Raw genomic sequence first — 27,905 nt, 5'->3', positions numbered from 1 at the left:
CACACTCCAGACAAAAAGACTAGCCTGAGTGTATTATTTAGATGAAGAGCCCTGAGGAGTGAGGGTGTGGGGGACACAGGGCCTGTGAAGGCACTGAGGGTTAGGGACAAGGAAGGAAGTAAAAAGGGGAATGATGGGGCAGGGAAGGACAAAAGAGAGGGCTAGAGCCAAGTGAACCAGGGACTTAACTCCCTGACTTGATCCCACTCCTCCCCTAGGCTTTCAGGCCTACAGATAAGCTTAGGTTCCCTAACCTCAGTATGTGGATCCTCTACAAGTGAGGTTCCAGGCAGGGACCTTCAAAACAAGATACAGAAGGCTAGACATTAATTAATGAAACAGGTAGAGAACAAGGTTTGTAAAAGAAGTAGGAGGTTTTGACACTATGAGAATGATGCAATTGTTGACTAGCTAAGAATATCAAATTTGTCAGTGGCAAATGTTTCAGCAGTTAGGTTGTTTATCTGGACACACATAAAGTGATTAGAGCAGAACTTTAGGGTTATCTTTGGGGGGAGGGTAGATTAACAGTAATTGTATGAAAGAGATTCATAGTCTAGCAAAGAACCTTGGTGTTGTCGCGATCTTACCAGAACCTGGGAAGGAAGAAAAACAGATGTGGCTGACTAGAATCCAGTCACATCCACTGCAGCTGCATCCAAGCTAGCTTGGAAACTGTCTCTCACTTTGTCGGGAGGTGGCTGGGGATGCTAGGATGAGGTCAAGCCTCCAGAAGGTGAATTCACAAGCTGGCTCCCTTCCTCCCACCCTAGTAAGACAAATGGTCGCTTTTTAATTGAAAGGCACTCAGAAGCTGGACAGTGTCCTGGATAGACCCTCCTGGGACACAGGCTCTTTCAGGGTGGCTTCAGGCTGGTGCCTCACTCACTTCTGCTCCTGGTGACAGCCAGTAGCTCAGCCTTAAAGGGATCCAGAGAGTATTTTTTATTGTTGCTGTCCTCCCTCACCCTGGGGCTGCTTCCCAAATGAGCCTTTTTCCTCCTGCCATCATGGCACTAAAAGGGTCTTCTTATGAGATGGAACCAGCTTGTTTCCTATGTGGACACAATATGGGGCAGGCTGAAAGGTGGGAACCTACTGGGCTCCAGAGCTCCAGCATGAACAGAAATACTGGTAAGAAGATGCAGGCTTGCTGAGGAAGTGCTTGGCAAACTCTCCTGCACTCAGTTCCCCAATTCCTGGCTGCAAAAGCCTCAGCTTTATCCCTTTTTCTTTTTTTGGTGGGTGGGTGGGGGGTCATGGGGATTGAACTGACTTGGGGCCTAGTTCACGCTAGGCAAGCACTTTACCATTACGCTATATACCTACACCTTCCAAATTTTGTTTAGAAACAAGGGGTCATTAAGTTGCCCAGGCTGGCCTTGAACTTGTGGTCCTTCTACTTTAACCATCCCAATAGCTGGGATTATAGGTGTATACCACCCCACCAGGCCCCTTTTTACTTTTTCTGAAGCTGGGGACATTTCATTCTCTAATGGGCCTTGAAGTACCACCAGTTCTGATGAAAATGAGCAATCCTAAAGCCTGAGCAACCAGTGAGCCAAGAGCCTTTTGTGGGACAAATGTTCTGTTTTATTCTTTTGACTCATGTTAGTCAATCAACAAGTATTTATCGAGTGCCTACTCAGACAGTATAGAGCCCTGGGGGACACAAGAGAAGTTATAAATCTCTGCTCATGAAGAGCCTCCAGTCTAGCTGGAGAAGAATTAACAAGTATCCAATGCACAAGTGAAGTAAAGCACTGAGACTAGTAGACCAACTCTATAACTAAGTGCCGAGTTGTGTTTAGAGGAGAGGGAAAAGAAGCTGGAGAGGCTCCATGGAGGAAGTGGGGATTGTGCTGGCTGGTCAATAAAGGCAAAAGTTGGGGAGAGAGATGAGAACCCAAGCTCTGACCATGGGCATGCCCCATCTGTGCAGAAAGCCTAGCTATTTCTCTCACCATTATAGCCATGTGTCTGGGTGTGACTGGAGCACACTTCATTCCTGGTTAGAATTGTCCCTAACTGAGCTGTACTAATAGTTCTTAAGTGGATTCTCACTCAATTCTGCAAGCAGCCCTTTTCTCACACTGCCTGGGCCTTCCTGGGCATCTTGGGTCAGGACAGAAATTCCTCTATTAACAGACCAGGAAGCCATTTTACAACTTAAATGGAAGTTGTTCCTTTCCTCCTGGGGTTTGCATCTTTCAGTGTCTACAACTCAGTCCCTCTGAAATCTGCTAAGTGCCTAGAGACATGGGAGTGACACAGGAGGCAGGTAGTGATGGATGATAAGAGCTCAGCTGTCCGTGGATCATGTGACTTCCCTCTTGGGGGAACCAGAGAATTTGACTTTGAAAGATGTTTGGCTTCTGGTCCCTTCAAACAGGGCAAGCCTGAAAAAAATGATGAAGCAGCCAAAGCTTATGCTACTCTGCCCCACCCCTTTGTTGGTGGGTCCTGCTATTTTTTTCTGTTGTTTGCCCCAAAGCATACAATGCCTTTAATCTGTCTCCTTCCCACCCAAAGTCCCTAAAGGTATCTCCTCATCCTGTGTCAGGCTTGCTCTCTCCATTCAGTGACCTGGGTAAAGTTCTAATGTTTCTCTTCTGCCTAATGATAACAACACTTTAGATCTATGAAGTTCTTTTCATTTCACATCTATTACCTCATTTGAGCAAAGGTACTTTCACATCCATTATCTCCTCACAGCATCTAACTGTCCTTCCAAATAGGCTAGGTGACTGCTCCTCCTCCACCCCAGCCCCCAAGGTAGGGGAAGAAGCAGAGACCCACAGAGACTGTGTACGTTAGTGGTTCAACTAGAGCCAAATCTCTTGGATGGAGGCCACCACCCCAGCACCCCCACCTGCATCCACTCAGGGTCCTAGACCCTCTGGCTATCTAGTGTTTCCATTGCAGGGCTGCCTATAGCCAGCAGCACTCCATGTCCTGGCCAGCCTCAATGCTCAGCCCACATCATAATTAATCTGTCTCCGATCCTGTTCATTCTGTGCTGTTGAGAGAATGGAATGAGATCATGCCTACAGAAGCACTTAGGAAGGTTAAGTGTATCACCCAAATATAGAGGTGGCGATATTACAGGTAGCATTATTCAGAGTAGCCAGAGGAACAGAGAAAGGGTGCTGAAGATAATCCTCAACTTGCTTCACACAACCTTTGTCCTTCCTCCGCCAGCTCCTGGCTTCTAAGAAACAGCCCCCACATTGTGCCTGTCCTCTGTTTTTCCAGGCATCTCGTTCTCTGACCCAACTCTCAGACAACCTCTCTATCTGCATGCCCTGGCTCCTCTGTGGGCTAAACTGATCCCCCACCAATCACTGTATAAAGAAGGATTGGTAGCTGCAGCTCATGCTAACAACTGTTGCTAGGCAGGATGTGGCTAAAGGACAGCTGAACTGAGACAATGACAGAATGCTTCTCAGCTGATGCTCTCCACCCTTACACTTTGGGGTAGGAAGACAGAAATTTAACAGTTACATTTCCAAGCATCGGCTTTTAGCTCTCTGTCCCTCCTTGTCTTGGATCCTATTCCTTTACATTTGGTTGGTTCCTCGGGGAGTCTTGTTACTCCCCTAGCAACTGGCAGGATTCAGAGACATGTGAGGCCAATTAGCCCTCTGATTCCAGTAACTGGAGTCTGACTCTCCTTGAAGCTCCAGAGATCCAGCATAGCAGACTAGCAGCTGGGTCCCCAGGAGATGCCATGTTCTCCTGGTGGCAGCAATGAAAGCACCATCCAGGAGGCTCTGAAGTAGCTCCTCTGGCTACCCACTCAGGAGCTTGGACACAAGCTCTTCTTTCTGTAGAGGAACCCTCATATGTATAAGAAATGTACATATCTTAAATTTGCATACAGATAACTGAATGGTGCACTTATTTCAGTTAGCTGCTCCTTACCACAGCAGTGCTGGTCGAATTTTAACATGCATGTGAATTGCCTAGGCTAGGGTATTGCTAAAATGATTTTGAGTCAGTAGGTCTGAAGCAAGGGCCAATATTCTGACATATTCCAGAGTGGTGCCCATGCTGGTGGTCCACATACTATACTTTGAGAAGGAAGACTCTAAAAGAATGCTCTTGGGAGAGCTACAGTCAGGTGGGAAGACTGAAGTGCTTTTATTCCATTGGGATGTGGCATTGATGGTCCCAGTTATTATTGAACTAATACCATTGTTATCTTTTGTGGAAATATAAATTCATGCAAACAAAAGTCTGGCTACCCAATCAGATTTATCCCAGGAATGACTATGGAGGACTCTAAATGGATAGGAAATAAGCTAGGCAAGGTTGCATTGGGGAAAGGAGAGGAAAGATCTGGAAGATGAAGCACTGTTTAGCCTGCTAAAGAATTTGGTCAGCCAAAGAACAGCCTGAGGGCCAGAGGCATCTGGGAGTGAGGTGAGGAAGATGCTGCAAGAAAGGACAGTACAGAAACAATAGCACCAGCTGCCATTTATTGAGGCTTACTGCACTCTAGTTGCTGTCCACATATTACTCCTCTCTATCCTCACGGCAACCCCGTGAGCTAGAAAGTATTGTGGCCATTTCATAGATAAGGAAACCAAAATTTGAGAAGAGATATTAGGTAATTTGCTAAAGAATACACACTTCTATAAACTTTGTGGAACTGCAGTGTGAATCCAGGCCTCCCAATTATTCTGTATGACTTAAAACCTACGGACTGAGCAGTTTCCCAAAAGACAATGAGGTGGGCTTGGTGAGAGTATTCAGCAGACCATTTCTCCCCAAGTGAACTGAGAGCCACTCCAGTATCATCTGTAAGAGCAGGCTTCGTTGAAGCCACCACACCAACAGATGACACATCAGGGGCTGACTTTTCACATTCCTTTAAGCCCACTTTCTTATGGGAGACTCACTTCATAGGACTTCACATTCTTGTTAACTTCAATCACCACCACAAAAAAATCTACTCACCTCTGGTTACTCCTCAGAGCCTAGACTCTCATCATTATAGAGTAGTCTCCCCTTTTTCCATGGAGGCTACTTTCTAAGACCCTCAGTCAATCTCCGAAACTACACATAGTACCAAACTTTATGTATGCTTTGCTTTTTTCTATACAAACATACATACCTATTATAAAGTTTAATTTACAAACCAGGCACAGTAAGGGATCGACAACAATGATAATAAAACAGAACAACTATGACAATATATACTGTAATAAAAGCTATTTAAAATTATTGTTTATTTCTGGAATTTTCCATTTAGTATTTTTCGACCATGGCTGGATGCAGACAAATGAAACCATGGACTAGACAGGTGCCCTAATCCCACCTTTCCAACCCTTCCATTGTGCCCTCTGGAAATCTCAGTCAATAGCAAACTATTTTTTTTTGCCTTGATTTATTCTCTGAAAGTGCCCATTTTTTTCTTTTCCAATTGAGACTTGGTGATTTCTTGATACCATTTCCCCATCAGTCCTCTCAAGTGGAAGCTTGTTTGTTTTTAAATGTTGTTTTCATTTTTCTTTCTTAAATCTCAAGTCCTGCAGGACATGTAGGGGAAGCATGTGTCCCTCTGTGCTTACTAGTGCTGTCTCCAGGCCATTATTCCTCCTTTCGTTTTTAAAAAAGCCTCCTTCTTTGAGGAACTGGCCAGTGGTCCACCTTTATGAAATTTGCTCTCTCTTCATTATTACCTACAGACTTCCTATGTAGGCTTCAGAGTCACTGAGCACTTTAGTCTCTAGTCATATGTGATCTCTCCCTCTATCCTCTTTTTAAGATTTTGGTAAAATGTACATAACATAAAATTTATCATTTTAACCATTTTAAGAGTACAGTTCAGTGCATTAAGTGCACTCATATTGTGCAACCAGCACCACCATCCATCTCTAGAATTAGTTTTCATTAAACACTAACCCCCATTCTTCCTATTCCTAGCTCCAGGTAACCACTATTCGACTTCTTTTTTTTTCGTTTGTCTATTTTTTGAGATAGGATCTCACTATGTAGTTCAGGTTGGCCTTGAACTCATTATGTAGCCAGGCTGACCTTGAACTCCTGGCAATCCTCCTGCCCCAGCGTCTGGAGTGCTGGGATTACAGGTGTGCACCGCCATGCTCGGTATCAACTTTCTGTCTTTGTGAATTTACCTACTGTAGGAACATCATAGAAGAGTAATCATATAATATTTGTCCTCTTGTGTCTGGCTTATTTGAATTAGCACAATGTTTTTAGGATTTATCCATGTTGTAGCATGTGTCAGAATCTCCTTCTTTTTAAGCCTCAATATTCCATGTAGGTACCACATTTTATTTATCTGTCAATGAACATGGATTGTTTTCACCCTCTGGTTATTGTGAATAATGCTGCTATGAACATGGATGTACAAATACATCCATGGAGATGTATTGGAGATGGATGGTTGGAGAGTCTACTTTCATTTCTTTTTGGTATATACCTTGAAGTGAAATTGCTGGATCTCATGGTAATTTTGTTTATTTTTTTCAGGAATGGCCACACTGTCTTTCATAGCAGCTGAACCATTTACATTCCCACTAACAATGCACAAACATTCTAATTTCTCCACATCCTGGCCAACAGTTGTTATTTTCTGGTCTTTGTTTTGTTTTCCTAACAGCCACCATAATTGTTGTGCCTACTCCAACTCCTGATATAATTATCGGTGCATTCAACATCCACATGGTGATGAGGAGGCCTCTAACAAACACTTCTTCCACTGAACTTGCTCTGTTATCATCAAATATTGTACCACTTCCCCAATCTCCATCACCAACATCCATTCTCTACCATCTATCCTGCCAGTTTCTCTCCACTTCAAGAACCATCTGAACGAACCATGATTATCTATTCACTTTCCACTTGGAATCTTCTTTTCCTGGAAATATCTTTCCCCATTCTTTGCTGGGCTAACTTTTCATTCTTCAGGTCTCAGCTTAAATGTCACCTCTTCAAAGAATCCTTTTCTAAGCACTTTCCCCTAGTTATTCACTTTCTTATTCTCCTTTAATCTCCTTTTTGTCTTATTTTCCTTCCATGTCCAGATTGGAGTTCCTAGTCTATCATTGTGATCATTTTCTTGCAGACACATTCAACTCCCTTCCTTCTTTGCCCTCTGCTATATTCATTTTGTAACACATCATTCCTTGATGAACTCAACTATATGCATGCTCCATTCCTGCATAAAAGTAGATGAAACTAGCTGGAGAAAAGCCGCACAAGTGGGTAGCTGGCTTTCACTTAAAATTCATGACCTCAAATCTGGTGTGTACTCTCAATGGTGTCTGGCGACCATTTTCCTACTCTCTAAGATGACTATTTTATAGTTCCTCTTCTCTCCTGAATCTTCCTCACCTCCCCATTTGAGACGCCAAGAAGTCTTAGGTAATAACCTCATCCTACACATTACTAAAAAAACAGAAATCATCAGAAGAGAATACCCTAATCTCAACACCTCATCTACACATAACAATATCTACAACTGTACCTTTGTTTGGTTTTCCCATCTATTAAAGAGGAGGATGATTCCTTTACCAATGTCAAAACTCTTCACTTATGTTTTGAAATCACATCCTTATCTTCTCAAGGATTTTGTTTCTCTGGGCATTCACTCTCTTCACTAAATCATCCATCTCTCCACCTCTCCAGAATTGAGATGCTGGCATGTTGTTGGAAATCATCCATCCTTAGGACAATGAACTAACCCCACCCTCTTCTATCCCTTTACAGTTACTGCCTGTTTTCATGCTCCCCTTCACAGCAAAACACCTCAAAAGAGTTTTTTACACATATTGTCTCAGCTTCATCTCTTCTTTCCTTCTTGACCCACCATCATCTGGCATCCACATCTAACATTCTATAGAGGTGCTCTTGTTAAAGTTCCCTCTTGCACCCTGGCATCTCTCAGTCCTCATCTTACTCAACCTCTCACCAGATGTAGACACAGCGGGTCACTCCCTCCTTCCTGAACCACTCTTCTCTTGGCTTCTCTGACTGCCTCCTGACTATTTTTCTACTTTTCTTTTCACTTTTCTTGGTCTCTTTTGTGGATCTCTCCTACTTTACTTAAATTTTGGATATTGGAGTTCTTTGGAACTCATTCCTGGGCCTTCTCTTTTCTCTACTCTTCCCTGAGCTGGTCTCATCCAGTTCCTTGTCTTTAAATATGATTGATATGCAGACAACTCCCATTTTGCATTCTACCTCTTCTGCAGTTCCCAAACTCACAGATCTTGACATCTCTACTTTTATGTTTCTTGGGAATGTCAAATTTAATATGTCCCAAACCGAACTCTTGATTTTTTTACCTCTCAAGACTAGGTCTCTCTCAGCATTCCTTATCTCAGTTCATGTCACCATCATCACCAGAAAGCTGCAAATCATTCTTGAAGCTGTCTGTCCCTTTCCTTCATCCTCCACATCTAATCTCTCAGTAAATATTGTGATCTGTTGCTTCAAACACATCCAGAATCTAACCAACTCTTTCCATATCCATGGCTGTTACCAGTTCAAACCACCACCATCTCTCTTGTGGATTGCTGCAGCAGTGTCCTTATTAGTCTCCCTGCTGCTTTTCTAAATCTACTGCAGAAGTTGTGATAAAAGCCTATCACTCCCTCGCTTAAAACCCTTCAGCTGTTCCTCACTGCAAGTGAATAATATACAGCCTCCTTTTCTATTCTATATCCCACAGGTCCTGTGTGATCTCAGTCTCCCCCAATACTATTCTTATTCTTTCCAGCTACAATCTAGCCCCATTGGCCTACTTTGATTTTCTCAACACACCAAGTTCTTTGCCACTTCAAGGCCAGCCCACTTGGAATTCCTCTTTTTCTGGAAGCCTCTTTCCCCATTCTTCACATGGCTGGCCTTTTATGCTTTACATTTGTGCTTAAATATTCCCTCCTTGGGCCAGGGATGTAGCTCAGCGGCACATCACCTGCCTGGCAAGCCCGAGGTCCTGAGTTCCATCCCTGGTACAAAAATAAATGAATAAATAAATAAATTCCCACCTCACAGAGGCCTTTCCTGGAAATTCTTGCCTTGGCTGTTCTCTGTTCTTGCAACCTGTTAATTTCTTTCATGACATTCATCACAATTTGTAATTATATATTTATGAGGTTATTTGGCAGTAAAACCTATAAGAGTAGGCACTGTGTCTTTTAGTTCAACAGTAAGCCTCCATCACCTCATATGGTACCTGGCACACAGTAGATGCTTAGTAAATATTTTAAGTGAACCAATGCATGGGTGGATATGGATGATTCTGAAGCATACAGAATAGAATCATTTGGCTATTCCATGCAAGTCATTATCAAATGCCTACTGGCTGGGTCTCAACCTGTGAAAGGCAAGTTCCAGATGGGGGGTCTGGCCCAGAGGAGAAACCCCTCAACATCTCTGGCTAAAGACAAACACAGGGAGAGAAGAGTCAAAGGAAGAGTCCAAGGCTACACTCCAAGAAGAAATGGGAGATAGTATGGTTCCAATCCTTTTAGGGGTTCAGGGTGGGAAATCCAACAGCAATTCTTCCTTATCCAGGAATTTTCTTTACAGGATAGGCAACTATTCCTTTAGAATGGCAAGAGGCAGTGGGATAAGCAGGATGACTTTGGATAGTCCTTCCCACTCTTGAGAGTTTCTGGGTAGATGACTTGGTTTCTTTTCTAGCACAGCCTCTCTCTTTTCCTTTCAGGTCTTTATAGCTCTGCAACTTCTTCCTCAGCTGAGCTTAGAGAAACGTCTTTTAGAAAACTTGCTGGTGTTTGGATTCCTTTTTTCTAGTTGTCCAATCAGAAGCTTTTCCCCAGTGGGGTGGAATGGAAACACCTGTCACATTCTAGCAGGTCACAAGGGGGCAGGTTGAGACCAAGGTCATCTGTCCTTCCACAAATACCCGGGAGCTTGTGAAGACCAACGCTACAATGCTTCTTAGAAGAAGCTGCAGAGGACACTCTCTGCAGCTGTCCCTTCCCCTTCCTCTCGTCCTTTCAGGGACTACACATCCCATAGATTCAGACATGTTGTCTAATAGGCCCAGACATGCTCCTAAACCCTCCCTGCTGGGGTTGCCAGCCCGGTGACAGATGTGAGAGCTATGCCAGATGTGAGGCTGATACCATATGGCACCCTGGGACACAAGGTCTGAAGCTGCTGCCACTGAGCTGTGGCGGAGTTAGTGGGGAGATCCTTGCATTTTAGCTTACCTGTCACTGGCTGAGACAGTGAGGGGGAACTGGAGTAATGAAATATTCATAGGAGCTTGAAGGAGTTGTCATGTCACTCTTAAGAGTGCTGGGAACCCCAGCCCCCACCCTCCGTGTACCACACCAAATATTTCTGAAGGAGGCAGAGACAGAGATTGATTGAGCCAGGGGGGAAAGATGAGGAATGAAGGGAGAGACAAGTAAGAGGGGAAGACAGTTGATCAGGAAAAGAGGGCAGACAGAGCCAAGAGGAAGAGAGGCAGTGAAAACAAGACAGAAGAGGAGAAATGAAACAAGAGGGCCTTGGAGACAGTGAAGGAACAAGGACAAGCTTAGGGAAGGCAAACGCCACAGAGATGTTGTGCTGCCAACTCTGGTGGCCTTAGATTTTAGGAGGCCCCCTCCAGATCCTCACCAGCTCTATAGATGCCTAGTAGCTGTCTCCTAACAATGCCCTCAAAGCTCCCACTGCTGCTCAAGGGCCACATGAGAGCCTTCTGGTAGGACTTTGGGTGATGGAGCTCTTCCTGGGATGGGGACAGTTGTTATGCCATACTGGCACCATTACCTATTCATTTCACAGATGGGGCTGCAGAGGGCATGGGGACCTTCCTAATTTAGGCCAATTTTCTAGTCACCAGAGGCTGGGTTTTTGTTGTGAAAGAGGAGATTGAGAAGAGCAAAATAGGAAGGGGAGAGAATTCCAGAAGGTGGGAGGGCATGGTCATATGGGAAAAGTGGAGTTGGCAGGGAAAGGAGCAGCAGGCCTGAATTCTTCCCCTCCACGCACACATCTCTTCAAGCCCAAGCTGGGCTTTGGAGCTCTGACACAGAATGTCAAGCCAGAAGAGAGTCCCTGTCTACCCAGTGGACAGTTCTCTCTTCTGTTGGATTCCAGCCTTTAGCCTGCCAAGGGCTGAACTGTAAACAATGCTTGGAGGGAAGACAGGGGGAACAGGTGTGGGCAGGGGCTTCTGAGAACTTCCCAATGAGTAACTGCCTCCAGCAGCCAAAGACCCAGGGCCCAAATAGCACCCCTCTGGGGGCCACTTGGCAGACACTGGTTGCAAGGGGTTCTGGACAAAGCTTCCTGAAGCTAAAAGAGGGCCTATTTATCTGGGTGGCTGGGCCATCTCCTTCTTCTCTGTGACACTGTTAGATACTGATGGCCTGGCCACCAGCCTTGGATGCCCCTAACCTCTGACTAGTCAACTCCTGGATAATCTCAGAGTTGGCAGGACCTTGGAAGTTAAGTACTTGCTCCTTGTTTACCCTCTGCTGATTTCCAGAAGCTGCATTGGGAGGCTTTCTAGATGAGGACTATAGCTGGGTTCTGCGGGAAGGGCCAGACTTGGGCAAATAGAGAGGATGGGCAGAGAGAACAGGCCTAGAGACTGAAGGAACAGGGAGTATGTAGCAGGAAGCATGAAGATGACATGCAGTGAGGGGCAGAGGCTAGTTGGGAAACAAGAAGCTATAGGTTACCAGGGTAAACGGTGAGAAGGCCTTTCTTTCACTCCATCTCCCATCTGGCTTTGCTGGGGCACAAAGTTCTCATCTCAGTACCCTTTTGGGGAGCTTGGGAGGAGAAAGGAAGGCCAGGATAGGCAAAGCTGGACATAAAAAGGCACATTTACTCCACTGCTTTGCTTAGATGCCCGAAATGATGCAGGTAGTATCAGAGGTCCAGGCCCTGTGCCCAGCAGGTACCAGGCTGATCTCCTGTGAGGGAGCAGCCCTACTCTACCCCTGCAACATCTCCAAACCTGTCCAGTCAGTACAGTCCAGGGTCACAACAGAGAGTAGGCCAAGAAGCCACTAGACAAAGAAGAACAGAGGCCTGGTAAACTTATGACACCCCATCTGGAGGTGTCCAGAGATGCCAAACGCAGCCTCAAGGGAACAAGACACCTTTTATGCAGCCTAATTGTACCTTCCTGTTAAGAGGGAGGAATTATAACGTCTTACCTGGGGTCAGAAAAGGGTGGATGAGGTTGGTGAACCCTCCACCTAAGAAATGAAGGCCAAGGGCAAGAGTGCCTGCTGAGTTACCAGCTCAGAGGGCATGTGTCACCCAAGTATCTTCACCTCCCCCATATTGTTACTGGGAACCCCCATCTGTTTCTTAGAGGGGCTGGCAGTGAATTACAAACCTCAAAAGCCCTTTGGGCTTATCTTTGGGTGCATTAAGGACAGGCAGGAGTTGGGGATTGTGGTAGGAGATTGTATCCCACTCTACAACCAAGCTTGGGGCAAACAGAATACTAGGGAATCCTGTGAACCCACAGGCTCCCTACTCAACCACACGTTTGGTGATGGACTCCACATTTGATCACTAAGGTAGAAAAGCAGGCCTAGGCATTTTAGAAATAATCAAAAAGGGTAAGGAAAAATGATTTGTTTTTACCAAACCCTCACTTACCCAAGAATATTCTACTAGTCAGGAAAGCCCTTCCCCAAGCATTCATGTTTGGGCATTACAGTGTATTTTTTCTCAGTGAAAAAAAATCCAAAGAGCTGGGGTTCTCTGTTGCAGAATAATGCAAACTCTGCTCCTATTTCCCTTTAATAAGGGGGATGATAGCAGAGTTCCTGGCTGTGAGTCAGGGGCTTCCTCCACCAGCTTTTATATAGTATTAATTCACTCCTTCATTCATATATGAAACAAAAATCTACTGAGCATCTATCACGTGCCCACTATCTTCCCTCAGGAAGGTTGTAGTCTATAAGGTTGGAGTGAGCATGTAAACAAACAATATAAAACTGTGTGTTACCAGGCATGATGGCACAGGCCTGTAATCCCAACTACTTGGGAGGCTAAGGCTGGACAATGGCAGGTTCCTGGCCAGCCTGGGCAATTTAGCAAGACCCTGGCTCAAAATTTAAAAATAAAAACAAAACAAAATAAAGACTGCAATACAACTCAGTGCTCCTAGCACAGCAATACATAGAAATAGGTAATAAAATACAATAAAATAAAATCATGTGTCATCTGAGGCATGGGAGCACACATGAAGATATGCACCCACCATACTGATTCCCAGCAGATTTCTTCCACTCTAGCAAAGTGGAGAAGGACGTTCTAGGAAAGGAATGTCAAATGTGACAAGGAATAGTTACGGAGATTCAATAAATAGGGAAAGAAACTTCCAGGTATTTAAGTCACTGCTACTAAAAAGAAATTTATAGAGTAAATTCAGGCAAAATTTAACTTGAACACCATCTCCTGCTCACTGTTCCCCATTGACTTCGTTCTTGTGCCCTTGTGAAATGATACAGTGAACTCTGAAGGGCTCACAGAGACAACAAGAGACAGCCCAGCACTGGGGTTACCAGCCCTATGTCTCATGCACCACCACAAAGCTACACATGGAGGGCAGCTCTTTCACGGGAGGAGCAGGAAAGATAGATCACCAGTAAATACACTGAGATCTAGACTTAGCAATGGGGGCCGAAGCCATGAAGTTCACACACCTGTTGTGCCTACACTGAAGAGGGTCCCTGTGAAGCCAGCTCTGTGAATGGCTGGGCCAATGGCAGGAAGTTACAAATAATCCAAATGTAGGGCCAGATGTGACACAGGGACAGCCCTAAGGGTCTTTGCCACATTCAGGTTTCAGCTCACATAGATCATGCTGGGGGATGTGAGGACACAGCCATAGTATTACTCATGCATGGGCTGCAGTTTCTGCTACTGAAATCCTGGCTGAGAGACAAGCCTTCTCCCTCTGTAGGAAGTGGGAAGATAGCTTTTCCCAGTATTGTAAATAAAGTTTTAAAAACTTTTTAGAAAACAATTCCCAACAGAGGTACTCAAACAGAGATATAATATTGGATTAACAATTCCAAGTCAGCAGACCAGACACTTCTCTAATTACTAAAACTTATAAAGCAGAACAACTTTTTGATGTTACATGCATGACAATACAACAAAACCCAAATATATGCGGAACCCGCCAACTCTTCCAGGAATTCCTTTTTTCCGCCAACCTGTACAATTCATTTCTTGGTGTGAAAGGGGGCTGGGGAATGAATGGAGAGAATAGTACAGAGCTCCTAGCAAGTGACTGGGAGGCTACAGCGAGACAAAGCTCTGCCTCATGCTCTAATCTCCCAAAGGGTAGTTCCAAACTGGGATTTGGAATTAGTGGTTCTGGGCTGGAATCCCAACTCTGCGGCAAGTTATTTAACCTCTTATGCCCAGTTCCCTCATCTATAAAATGGGGCTGATGATAGTACCTACTTCAAAGCACCTACACGAAGATTAAATATATACAAAGTGCTAGGGCAAGTAAGTACTCAGCCAATAGTAGGTAAGAACAATTTATTATTGTTATTCTTAGGCACCTCCTAAAAGGATCTCCTGTTTGTTATAGTCCACTCAGTTTGCCTTTCTCCACAGGATATAATGGTGATGATCTGAAAATGGATTTGAAGGGCTAGGGATTTAGCTCAGTGGTGCCACAAGCGCCACTTGCAGGCGAAAGGTCCTGAGTTCAATCCCCAGTACCGGGGTGGGGGTGGGGGCGACACAATGAAAATGGATTTGAAATTCTTTTCTTTTTTGGTACCAGGGATCGAACTTGGGACCTTGTGCTTGTGAGGCACAGCCAAATCCTTGGCCCAGGATTTGAAATTCTTTGGGCCATAGTCCTGACTTCAGATCTACAGAATAAATAAGTTGGCCATAGGGAAATCAAGCTCTGTTTTGTACTTCTCATCATATTTCCACTAGTTAACAATGGGACCTGAAGTAAGATGAGCAGAAATCCTAGCTCTTCCTTTAGATAGGTGTGCGACTTGAGGTCTGAGGACCTATGTGCCTCACATTTCCTCATCTGTAAAATAGGAATAATATCAATATCTACCTTACAAAGTTGTTGTGAAGATTAAATAAAATAATACATATAAAGCACTTAGAACTGTGCCCTGGCACACAGCAAGCACTGAGTGAATGTCAGCTAGGGTTCTTATTATTGTACACGAATTCTTGTTAACTACCGGTTAAGTTTAGCTCAGGGAACATGAATGGTTGAGCTCAGGTGGAAGAGCTGAAGGGAGATCTGGGTGTTCTCTGAGAAAGGACTGACTTGGATACACTGGCCTTTGTTATCTCAGACCCTCCCTCTACCTTGAATTTTACAAATCCAAGAAAAGAAAGTGACAGGTATGCTCCTGCATAGTCCCACTTACCAACGTTTCTGCACGTAATGCACCACGGGGTTGGGTGGTCACGCTTCTCAGCTCCTCCTCAGAGCTTTGAGAAGGCAGAGGCCTCAAGTGCCCCTGCCCCTGGCCCAGCTCGCCCCATTCTGTGCAGCCAAAGGTCCTGGAGAGTAGACCAGCCAAGGTGCCTGGGGAAGCCGAAGTGCTGGTGGTGGTGGGGGGCATAAGAACCCCATTCCCAAGAACGGCTTCCCTCAGGGGATAGAACCTCAGGCTGGGCTTGGGCAGTTCTGAGTACTTGGAAGGGCAGTCCCCCAACCTCTCATTCTCCTTACCCTTAGCATCCTCCACCCTCTCTGCCCCCCACCTCCAACAGAAAAACTTTTAGCTCACACTGCCACTTTTTCACGGACGACCAAAACCTCAGTCTCGGCATCTTGCCTTGCAATTCCCTCTTCAGAGGCGCCTCGAAGGCACCCTCTGGCTGCCTGGGGCCAGAACAAATCCTTTGAGCTGGGCTCGGGATGGGGGATGGAGAGGGATGTCCGCTCCCAACTGACTGGTCAACTCCGTCCACTCATTGAGTGAGGCTAGAGGGTGCCCATCCAGGAGGAGGGACTCCCTGCTAGGGCCTCCCCCAGGTCACTGTCAGGGGCAGGCGAGGATCCTAGCCCTCAGCTGCCGACCCCCCAACCCTACAGACCCCCATTTTCTGGCCTTTTCCCAGGCGTGCCCCAACCCGGCAGCTCCAAGCGCAGTACTTACTGTCAGGGCCCTCTCCGGGCAAAGGTTGGATAGCAGCCTGGCTTGGGAACCCTTTCTCGGTCTCCTCACTCTGCCCCTGGCTGTGCCAAGCGCCGACGGTAACGACAGCGGCGTCTGTAGGAAGAGAAAGATCACGCGAGCCTTAGAAATCCAGCCCTTGCTGTGACCAGAATCTTAAAGGAGGCGACTGGCTGGCCCTAGAGCCGTGGCTGAGACGGTGAACTAGCGGAGGGAGAGATGGTAAACACCACATCTGTGGACTCTCAGCCCACAACAGCAACCCGGCCTCAGCCCGCACCCCTCCCGCTGGCTACCGATGTGCGGATAATCCAGCTGCTGCTTGCTGAACACTCATTAAGTGCTGGACATCCTGCTTTGCGTCCATTGTCTCTTTCCAGCATTCTTTCGTCTATATAGAGAACAAAACAGAGGATCAGAGGAGCAAAGTGAATAGCCCCCAACACACCGAGCTACAAAGTGGTGGGCCTAAGACTAGAAACCTAAGGGATCTCAAAGTTGGGACTGTCTGCTTCTAAAGGTACTTGGTACTAATGCAAAGCAGCATTTGAAGACGTGGGTCTCCACCTCCCGTCTCATGTTTCTGACTGGACTAGGGACTAGTGGCAACCCCATCAATTTGTCTGTGGTTGGGGAAGGGGCGAGGCTTTGGAAGGCAGGAACTCAACTGTACTGCTCGTAACAGGGACAATTCATTCATTTAACATTTATTAGGTACCTATTATGTGCCAGGCCCGATGGGAGACAGAAAAAGGAGAAGGGGGTAAGTCTGAGTCCAGGTGGCATTGCAGGAGACCAGTTCCAAGTCTATGAGGTCTGGGTTATGGTAGAAGTGTCATGGGGAGAGGCTGCTGAAGTCCTAAAGGAGTGGCAACCAGTGTTCTCAGACACCTCTTCCACAGCAGAACCTCAGGGAGCCAGGTGGGAGACCTGGAGGGAGAAAGAGCTCATAGGGACAAGGTGGAGAAGATCCTCTCTTCACATGGAGTCAATTCTGATTCCTTCCTGGTAGGGGAGTGAGGACCTACAGCATACCCATTCCTCTGTAAAGGGTGAGTGAAAGGAAGCTTTGTTGGGGGATTAAGCCTCATGGCTTCCATTTAAGAGCTGTCCTAATCTTCATGTTTTGAAGATGACATCTGTGAAATGGGAAAGCTCTTACTCCTTTCCTGGTCAAAATGATGAAACAACACAACCTGCCTGTCCTGTCCTATGTTGATCATTTAAAAGAGAGCCAATTTTATTGTTGTTGTTTGGTACCAGGGATTGAACTCAGGGTCTTGCCCTTGCCAGGTAGGCACTGTGCCACTGAGCTAAATCCTGGGCCCTAGCTATTGTTGAACTTGTATTCCTTCCTGCCTTGCTCCTGGATATTCAGTTACTCAGGTAGCAAATTATTAGCACCTCCTTTGTGCTGGGTAAAGTGTTAGGAGCAGGAGTTCACATGGAAGTTGGCAAGATTACAGGGCTGAAAGTTAGGAAGCACATTTGAATTCCTAGTTCTTAGACTAAATAGCTGTGTGATCCTGGATCAGTCTTGTATCCTTTCCAGACCTCAGTTTTCTTGTTGGTCAAACAGGGATAATAACAGCTTCTGTCCTACTTTATGGGGGTGTTTTTAAGGCTTGATGGAGATAATGGATGTGAAGGAGCTTTGGAAAGTATGAAGCCACTAGACAAATATAGAGATTAGTCTGTCTTCAAGGTAGGAGGGGGATGCTGGGAAGTAAAGCTTAAAAGAAATCCTGGCTGACTCTCTCAAATGGATTGCACTGAATTTCATCTTCCATGAATCACTGAGCCTGCACCTGGGCAGGAGTCCCTGCTCAGTGAAATATAGCTCTCCCTCATCAGTGCCATCACATAGGTTAGTGATGACCTGGCCTTAAACTGCGGAGATTGTTTTGGGGACTTGAATGGAGCCAGTGAGACAGTCTTGGCTCTGGGTCTCTAATTCCTGGTCCTAGCAGCCTTCTCCTCCCATGCAACCCCAAGACTGCAGGTGTCTGGCTACAAACTACTTGAGGTCCTCAGACCCTATGAGCACAGGGCTCATGTCAGACAGCAGAGGATGGCAACAAGGGAGGAGGCTTTATTTTTGTTGAAAGCTGGAGGTGTTGTTTCTGTGTTTTTCCCAAATAGCTGAGATCTACAACAGAACTAATAAGGTTTTTTTGTTGGGGGGGGGTCTTTAGCTTGTTCTGCTCACCTCTGTGAGCCGTCTCAACTATAACTACAATCTGAAGTACAGTGCAGTCATCCTTCGGCATCTGTAGGACATTGGCTTCAGGAACTCCCATGGAAATGAAAATCCAAGGATTCTCAAGTCCCTCATGTAAAATGGTGCAGTCTTTGTATATAATCTATGCATATCTTCCTGTATACCTTAAATTGTCTCTAGATTACTTAAAATACCTAATACAATGTAAAAGCTATGTGTATTGTTGTCATGCTGTATTGTTTAGGATCTAATGACATGAAAAAAATTCTATACATGTTCAGCACAAACACAACTTTTTGGTAGTATTTCCATCTCTAGTTGGTTGAATCCAAGAATATGAATGCAAGTAAATGGAGGTCTGACTATTATACTTGATAGGCAAACACAGCCTCAAGACAAGTTCCCAAATCCCAGATGCACCCCCTCTACCCTGCAACCCTATGTAAACACATGCTCTGAGGAAAAACTAGGTCTTGCTAGGCAAAATGTTTCCAAACAAACCCACTGGCCTCCTCACTTTCCCTCTCGCTTCCCACAAGATTCTCACTCCAAAGCACCTTGGATATAAAAACACTAGAACTGATGGAGGAATAGAGAAGGCCCAGGATCCTGGGATCCACAGTCAAGTCCAAACTTGCCCTGCACAGCTTTACAGCAGAACTAGAATGGAAGTCAGAGGGAACAACACAAAGCATCCCGGCCTTGGGCCAGGGCACCTGCAACCAGCACCCTGGTGGAGGTGCAGAACAGACAGATTCCACACCCAACCTTCCTTGGCAGCCTCAGAGCCCATCCCTCTTGTGGCTGAGGCTTCTTTCAATATCGTTATAGATTCCCTTGTCACATCCATCTCACACAGGCCGCTTCTCTTAATAAAATGCCCTTGTGGCCACTCCAGATAGCCTGATGCTATTCTTCACTCTCCTGCTCTTCTCCCCAGCATGAGCCGCAGCGTGGTGATTCAGGTTTCCTGGGTCACAGTGTAGTCTCCTGCAGAAAATGCTTTTTGAGTGCCCAAACCAGGGCTTAACAGAAGCTTTGGTTGTGGGGATAGCAAATACTCTTTCCTTGTCCCATCAGGATGTCCAGAGTCCTGGATTCAGATTTTTGTTCTGAGTTTCCATCTTTTCCTGGCCTGTATCTTCTTCCTTGAACCAGCTGCCACTGCTTTCCTACAACCGTATAACCTGGGTCTAATGTTTAAAGCCTTTCTCCTAGGGATTGTTGATAAATTCCTCATCTATATCCCCCGAAAGAGCAGAAATACTCAAGATTCAAAGGAACGAATCACTGATGGTAAAATTTTAGGCACAGTGACAGGCAATTGAGGAGAAACATTTGATCACACCATGTTTACCTCTGTGGAAGGCTGGCCCTGAGGATATTCTGGTGTTTTCCCTCAAATATAATGAAGACTTGGGTTAACAGCAAAGAAGGCAGTTGTCTCAGGCTGGGAGCCGGGACGGCTTTTTGCTCATTCCAGCTCTAGCACTAATTAGATGTATGGCCCTACAGTTTCCTCTTTTAGGCCTCAATTTCCCTATATGTCCAAAGAGAATGGTGGATTATCTGATTTCCAGGGTTCCCTCCTGTTTTAACTAGCTCATATTCTGAGCTCTCTGGCACTGAAACAGACTGATGTTCTTCAAGAGTGAGTCCTAGGGGCCGGGGATTTAGCTCAGTGGTTCCGGTGCCTGGCTCGAAAGTACAAGGTCCCAGGTTTGATCCTTGGTACCAAAAAAAAAAAAAAAAAAAAAGAGTGAGTCCTGATTTCAGGACACTGGGCATGGCATTGTAGATGTGCGGCAGTGAGACACAGGGTTGACACTAAGGACATAGGCCTGGTGCTGTATGCAACAGTGCAGCCAGTGTCTGACTCACTCTTTGCATGGGAGCAGAGGGAGAATTTCTTCATTGTCCCCACCCTGTCTTGTAGACAGGACCCTTTAGGTTTCCAGTAGTGAATTCTCTATGACCTCTAGGACTGACTCCATCTGCCTCAGAATCAGGACTGACATTCCCCTAAGGAAAATCTGTACCACCATCCCACTTGTCCAAATCTTACTTTCCTTCCTTAGTGATGGGTAACCAGCTTCTGCTCCAAAATGCTCAGTGTCCCCAACTGTCCTGGTACTCTGCACTCCTTTCTGTTCCAGCAACTAAAGAGTTAATGTCTGTCTCAGTAGGGGCCCTCCAGAGGGCTGCTCCAGTTCTAGGGGTTCTTCATTTTGATTGGTCAAAGTCCCTGCCATACAAACCATACTACACTTTATGGTTTAGATCTAAAATGTCCCCTCCAAAGCTTCTTGTCTTTGGAAGGTGACTGACTCATGGAGGCGCTATACTCATCAATGGACTCATCCATGATGAGTTTAGTAGCTAAACATGCTGTTAAGAGGTGAGGCTGGGGATTTAATTCAGTGGTTCCGGTGCCTGCCTCACAAGAGCAAGGTCTGGGGGTTGGTGGGGGGAGAGGTGAGGCCTGAACAAGAGTCAGGTCCCTGGGGAGTGTGATCTGGGAGGGTGTATCTTCCTCCCTGCTTACTCCCTCCACTCTCTGCTTCCTGCTTGCCACGGTTTGAGCACCCTTCCCTCCAACCTGCCCCTCTGCCATCCTGTTTCTGCATCCGAACCAGTAGACCATGACTGAAATTGTGAGCCAAAATAAACCTCTCCTCCTTTAAAGTGTGGGTGTCGGGTATTTTGTCTCAGCAATGGGAAAGTGACTAAGACACTACATTTTTAATACTGCTCTAGTCTAGGACTCTACAATTGCTCAATGCCCCTCCTCTTTCCCTGTTCATTTCTCTATGAAGATTTGTCAAGGGCTTATCTGAACTGAGCTATGCCTGACTCCCATTCTCTGAGTCAAGTGGGCCATGGTTGTTTTACAGAATGAAGAAAAAGAAGGCAGCTGCATGTGGGGAGGAGACTGACTTTGTAGTTAGTGGCAGATTCCCTGGTGCCCTCTGCCTTGTGTTCTGGATCCAATTGCCAAAAGATGAAGCTAAATGTGTTGAAGTAGGAGGGATACTTGTTCCTAAAGTCGGCCCCCAGCCCGAATACACTGGTTCCCTTCTTTAGGGACATCTTGTGTTTCTATTTGCTCCATGGGCCCACCTGGGGTACTTCGACTATTTTCTCTCCTTTGTGGCTGAGCCTTGTTCTTCTGTCTTTAGCTAAAGCAAGCCTCCCTAGCACTGAAAACCCCCTCATTTGTCCCCTCTCCTCCTTCCTCTGCTATCCCACTTCCTTCTCCCTGTGAAGGCCTGGCTTCTCCAATGGGTTCTGTGCCCCTGTGGTGCAAATGTTCTGTTCTTGCCCTGGTATTAATTTGCTCTCATTTGTGAGCTGCTTTGTTAACGTACATGGCTTTTTCTCAATATGTAGTACTGCTCCCTGCTGCCTCTGTTACCTCCCCACCCACACCCTCCTTAACCTTGTAATAACAGGCCCTTCCTTGTGGAGAGGGGGGCTGGGCTTTTGCAAAGCACTTTCTTATATATGATACAGGAGTTCACTACATGATCACAACACTGGAGGAAATGAAGCAGGCATGATGAAGGATCCCTGTGAAATGGGCAAGGAAACTGAAGCTTGGGGAGGTGAGAAGACCTATCTTCATGATAGTGACTGTGTGAGGGCTGAGTGAGCCTAGAACCACAGCTCTTGCCCATAGTACCCCACATGCTCACACTATTCATCTTCTTCACTTCTCTCTGAGGCTCCCACTGTGTCCTCAGAAAAGCATACATATACATATAAGATTTGACTTATGGGTCACAGAATCTGAGGGACAGGTCTCAGTATTGATAACTTTTTAAAGCTTCCTGGGTGATTCCAGAGGTGAAAACCACTGCTTGAAAGGAAGATTTCAGAAGGAGAGAGGGAGTGGGGAGACTGAGAGAGTAGGATTTGGCTTAGTAGCCAAAAGCTTTTTTAAAAATCCTGAGAGTCCCCAGTAAGAATGGAAGGTACAGTGGATATGAACTATGGCCTAGCTTCCCTTCCCTGCCTATATTTCCTCCATTCTGCCTCAAGGAAAGGATTCTACAAGTCTTCTCAGTGCCTTGTCAGCCTTGAACTGGCTTTCTAAGTCATTAGCACCAAGTTTGCTGCGTGAAGGAGTACAAAGAAATGCACTACCCATATACATATGCTTGTCAATCATATAAGTGTATCTGTAGCATCTTCTGCCTGTAAGGGTGGAGCTAAATTGCCCTGAATAAGGCATGGGCTCTATCTAGAAATGAAGGGCAGATACTTTCCTGTCAATCAACTAAAAAGAGATGCTCTCCGTTAAGAGATTGAAACTCTTAAGAATAATAATCATCCTAGCAGCTACCATGTATTAATCAGTTGCTGTGTGACAGGCATTCCAGTTACATGACCTTATTTCTCCCTCATAATCACCTTCTAAAGCAAGTATTGGTAGTATTATTGCTGTTTTATATATTAGGAAAATGAGGTTCACGTGGTTAAGTTACTTTACCCAAAGGACATCCAGTTAGGTGAGCAAGGGTGTTTTGTTTGTCCTGCACAGTGATTTCAAAGAATTTTTAATTGTTAATATATGAAAATCCTCAAATTTCACTAAGAATCCATATTTCTGGCAACCCTGGGCCTTAAGGGCCCTCCAAAAGACTGGAACTAGGTAGTAGTGCCCCTTTGGGATGAAGGATGAGCACTTCAGGTCGCCCCAGTGCCCACCATTCCATTCCTATCCTCGTAACAGGGTAAAGTATCAGTTGGCGTTTAGCATTGTATTTGCACTACTGTGTTGCTGTTTTATTAAAAGAATAATGAGGAAAATGGAATACTTCTTGGGTATTACATCTGGTCTTTCCATAACGAGCACACTGGCTCATTTGAGTCTAGCCCCATAGATATATGGGTTTATGATCCCTCCCCTCCCCTCCCCTTCACCACCTTGTTAACATGGTGAAAAGAAATGGTGAGGACTCTTGTTTTGACCTGGCCCTCAGCGTTTGAGCACACTTGTAGGTGGCTAGGATTAGAGATGGTCTCTAGCCCATGGAAGCGCGCCAGGAATTGGGAAGGAAGAGTGGGTCCCCATCTAGTTTCACTTCCTGGCCCTCAGCTGTGAAATAGATCTAGTGGTAACAACAATGCCATTATTATCATTACTAAGTAGGTCAGTAACATGTCTACTTTATGGGGTTATTATGAGGATACACTCACACATCAGTGTCTGGCTCAGAGGAAGTGCTCACTCAACAAATGTTAGCTACTTCCATAACTATTACTCTTCATGTCGGTTTCTGTTTTGTGATCCCCTAGCCTTCAACATGCGGTTTTGTCTGAAAGTTTCAGCCTAACCTAGACAAAACTATGGGAAATTAAATGACCCCTGTGATGGGTCAGTGCTATAAGGGAAGGGAAATCTTACAGATGTTTCTTCCTTCCTAGAGCCAAACATGGAGATTCTAGGTGATGTTTTATTGAATAAAATGATATTTCCTATTCTAGATAGAAGGAACTCTTGTTTTTCTCATGAGGATCACACCAGACTTTAATCCATACTTTTTTTTTCCAGTACCAGGGATTGAACTCAGGACCTTTCACTTGCCAGGCAGGTGTGGTGCCGCTGAGGTACATCCCCAGCTCTAATCCATACTTTTACATGCTTGCTATTTTCTTTACCTAAAATGCCTTCTACCATCCTGTCTACCTGGAAAGGTCCAACTTATCCTGGACTCAGTTTGGGTCACTTTGTTTGGGCAACTCCCTCTGAACTTCATCTGTTTTCCTAGGTAGAGTTGATTTAAAAGTCTGCCCTCTTTTAGAATGTGCTTTCACTGAGGGGAGGGAGGACTTTTTTCTTACCACATCCTCAGCCTGGCACAGGACTAGGTACTCAGTACTCAGTAGATGCTCTTTGAATAAACTAGGAGGAAGGGGTGTGGGAAAGGGAAAGATTCAAGAGGGCACCTTAGTAGTCACGTTTTCTGGGAATTCTCCATCTCCCAGCAGCCCTCATAACTTTGTTTCTGCTTGGAAACTCCAAGTTCTTCCATCATCATAAATTCTCTGTACCTCTCCCAGAGCTATTTTAAGGGTCTCCTGTAGGGTCAGTGGGCATGAGTATTTCTGGAGTTTTCCCCAACTTTCAGCATACCCCTACTCCTTTGAACAGCTCCTCACTGTGATGGATCCACATGCTTCCTCCACCACGGGCTTTTCATGGGATCCTTAAAGAATAGAGAATTTCCCAGAGATCCTGTCTGAGAATCAAAATTTCAATGTTCTATGGCCCTGTTCCTTTCAGGTGCTGCTCTCCCACTAGATATTCCTTCCTAGAAAACATATTTAAGTCTCCTATGCCTGCACCCAAAGGGGATGCCAACTGTGGAGCTATTCTGGATGAATGGGGTTCCAGTGCACCTGCAATAATACCCCACATCCTGTCCACTAAACCAGGAGGGGATTTTCCTCAATTGCTGTAAGTACCAGTCTTTTGTGGATGATCAGGCTAATATTGCTGGAGAAAGTTTGTACTTCCAACACTGTCCCCTCTGTTAACAGTAATGTAGGGTAGCCATGGAGTCCCTTCAGGCCTGCTCAGCAGTCTTCTTCCTCCCAGCCCTACTCAATATACTGTATTCCTGTTCACCATGTCTATCCTATCCTATCTGATGGAAACTTCGCAAGCCTGTTTCCTCTTCTAGAGGATGTGAGTTCCTTTGCCAGAAGCAGTCTGCCTGCATGCAAAAAATGACTTGAGAGCCATTAACAGGAAAGCGCACCTTTCCAAAATGCCAGGTGATTCTGAGGCATTAATGGACATCTTTGCAATCCTGTCTCAGGAGGAGCTAATGTCTCATAAACTAACTGGCACTGGGCTGAAAAGTTCTCTGCACAGCAGCCCTCCAACTTTGAGAACACATGCCCTAGGTTCCAGGGTATGCCAGATGAGCCAGGTGAGATTGGGGAGCAGTTAAGACCCAGGATATGAGTTCCCATAGCCTGCTAATCCCAATGCATGTGGGCAGGCATATACACATATACGTACACACACACACACACACACATCCAGAAACAGAGGCAGAGCCACATGTTGGCACAAAAACACTACCCACACTCTTGCTATAAGACCCACATGTGATTTGCCAACAAATTGCAAATTAACCTCCTAGTGAATAGATTAATGGTATTCGTGGTAATTTACACTCCAAGTTTCATAGCAACAGACTTTGAGCATTCTGGTTGCATAAGAATTCAAGGATTTTTAAGTTCCTGGAGACATTGTAGTAATTAAGCTGATAAGCCTATGCAAATTAGCCCCAATTTGACACTGTCAATTTTGAATCCAATACCCAGGGTATTGGCCCGGAAGGTTGCTGGTTGCTGCTGCAGATCCTTGGCTTCAGGTGCTAAGACAGATGCTGGTCTTCGTCTGTCTATGCAAATGAGGCCCCTGAGCAGAACTCCCCAACAGATCCAAAAAGGGACTGAACAATTACAAATGGTCCACTGAATGGTGAGGAGAATGGAGTCAAGGCTTCTGGGAGAAATGGGGAGGGGGGCAGCCAATGTGCACAAGACTGACAAACTGTCTTTTAAGGTCCTTGGTTTGAGGACACAAATTTCTACTTGCACAGGAGTTTAGGCCTAGCACCAAAAGGTCAGGAAGAAGCAGCCTCTTTGTGGCATATTGCCAAGTGCCACTAAAGTCTTATTTTTCCAGAAAGATCAGCTTCCTAAAATAAAACTAAAAGCTGGAGTTCCCTCTTTCTTCCCCGGGAAGGTGAAGTTTAATTGGCTCTATTGCCCATTTTGAGCAAAAAAAAAAAAAAAATCACAGAATGTACTCATCAAATCAATCAGCCTATGAGCACAGCTTGTGTGCTCTCTCCATGGGTGGACTAGTTCCTGTCTAATAATGTAGAGCCTCAGGGGGTGGCCACTCCTCCCACACCACACACAGAGCTCCATCCTTGACTTCCTTCTTTGATCTCTTGAACCATCAGGGTTCACGGAGCTCCCTGGTTAATCCACCCTGTGCGTTGCGCTCTGCAGAGCAGCAATGAAGTAAGCGAGGACAGCATTCTTGTCCACTGGGTACCCACTGCTGCTGCCCGGCTCAGCACCCCCCCCCCCCGCCCCAGACCTCAGTGGTTGCTCTCTGAGCTGCAGCCCTGCAGAACAGCTTTCTTGAATCTCCAGTTGGGGTATGGGATGAGCAGGGAAATACTGCAGAGAACTGCTCACATTACCCGGACCCAACCTTCCACTAATGGGATACCACCTGGAACTCAGAATTCTTCCCGGAATGCAAGGCCAGACAGGATTATAATCAGAGCAGCCTCACCACATTTGAAGAGCTAACACTTCAAGGTGATAAGATACTTGCAACCTGGATCATTCAGTAATAACTATCTTTATCTGTCTTCCTGAGCAAATTTTATCTAAGTCAGGATTTTAAAAGTGTTGGAAAACCTCCTGTGCAGTTGCTGGCTTCCTTTGTGAATGTGTACATCAAGCCATCATTTTAAGATGATGCCCATGGCCATTCTCATTCTGGTTTCCCTTCCCATTCTCACCATGTACATGCCCCAATCCACCTAGGGTCCAACTCATTTTCTTTGACTGCCAATGGTGCTTAGCATCTGCTACACTGGCTCCCAGAATTGCAGGTCTAGGGATACAAATCTATGTACCTAGAAGCATTGATTGAAGAGTCAAATAATAACTCATGATGATAGTGATGATGATGCTCCCAATGTGGGGAGAATTTAGTACATGCCAGTCACTTTACATGAGTCTTACATGAAGTATTTCCTTGAATCTTTATAACAACTCTGAGGTTGATACTTTCAACTAGCCCTCTTTTGCAGATGAGGACACTGAGTCAAAGGTTTGAGCAACTTATTCAAAATTCATATTGGTAAAAAGTTGCAATGCTGGAAATCAAACTCTGAATGACAGATGCTAGAGGCTAGGCATTTAAGCATTTATCTGAAAACATTTCACAAATTTATGTATCACTGTTTTCCAAATGTTAGGCAGATGTCATCATATTTATAAAAAATTTACATTCATTTAAAATATGACTACAATCAGATGAATTCATGGTTATTATGTGTTCATCAATGGACACTAAGTAAAATTGCTGTCAAGAAGCATGTGGAAAATGGGTCTTTGAGTTTCACCAGATTGAGAACCATGGGGATTTTGTGTGTAGAGTACTTTCAGTCCATGTCTTGCAACCCAGGAAGTTGTGCATTGTCTTAGCGGCTCACCTTTTATTTGATCTCCAATGCCTCGTGTGTCTCTGTAGATATTTCAGGGGTGGGAAGCTTTGTCTAAAACTACCTTCATATTCAATCATTCATTACAAAAATATTTCCTGAGCTCCTACAACATTCCACACACTGGTCTTGACATCAGAAATATTGCAGTGAACAAAATAGATAAAAGTCCATGTCCTCTTAGAGCTTTCATTCTCATGAGTAGACATAGACAATAAACAAATTAATAGTCAAAGTTATATGATA

General features: G+C 45.3%; 1 protein-coding gene across 9 annotated transcripts in view; it reads right to left on the bottom strand.

Moving 5' to 3' along the window:
- The window catches only part of Frmpd3 (FERM and PDZ domain containing 3), a 151,292-nt gene that overhangs the window by 82,150 nt on the left and 41,237 nt on the right, over positions 1–27,905 (bottom strand). For 3 of the 9 annotated variants that reach the window (XM_087196730.1, XM_087196733.1, XM_087196734.1), the window contains exons 1-2: positions 16,463–23,266; positions 16,149–16,262 (exon numbers count right to left, since the gene is read on the bottom strand). In XM_087196730.1, the coding sequence (XP_087052856.1) occupies positions 16,149–16,262; positions 16,463–16,549 (201 nt within the window). In that variant the 5' untranslated portion in view covers positions 16,550–23,266. Of the gene's footprint in view, positions 1–15,410; positions 15,572–16,148; positions 16,263–16,462; positions 23,268–27,905 lie in introns of those variants that run through there. The other 6 variants (XM_087196732.1, XM_087196735.1, XM_087196736.1 and 3 more) reach the window with 3 other exon arrangements.

This window comes from Heterocephalus glaber, unplaced genomic scaffold (genome assembly GCF_053883595.1).
Source record: "Heterocephalus glaber isolate CG9 unplaced genomic scaffold, H.glaber_assembly_v1.0 deba00001613, whole genome shotgun sequence".
Lineage (NCBI taxonomy): Eukaryota > Metazoa > Chordata > Mammalia > Rodentia > Bathyergidae > Heterocephalus > Heterocephalus glaber.
The sequence above is the reverse complement of the archived record's forward strand: the minus strand, read 5'-3'. Positions and strand labels throughout refer to the sequence as shown.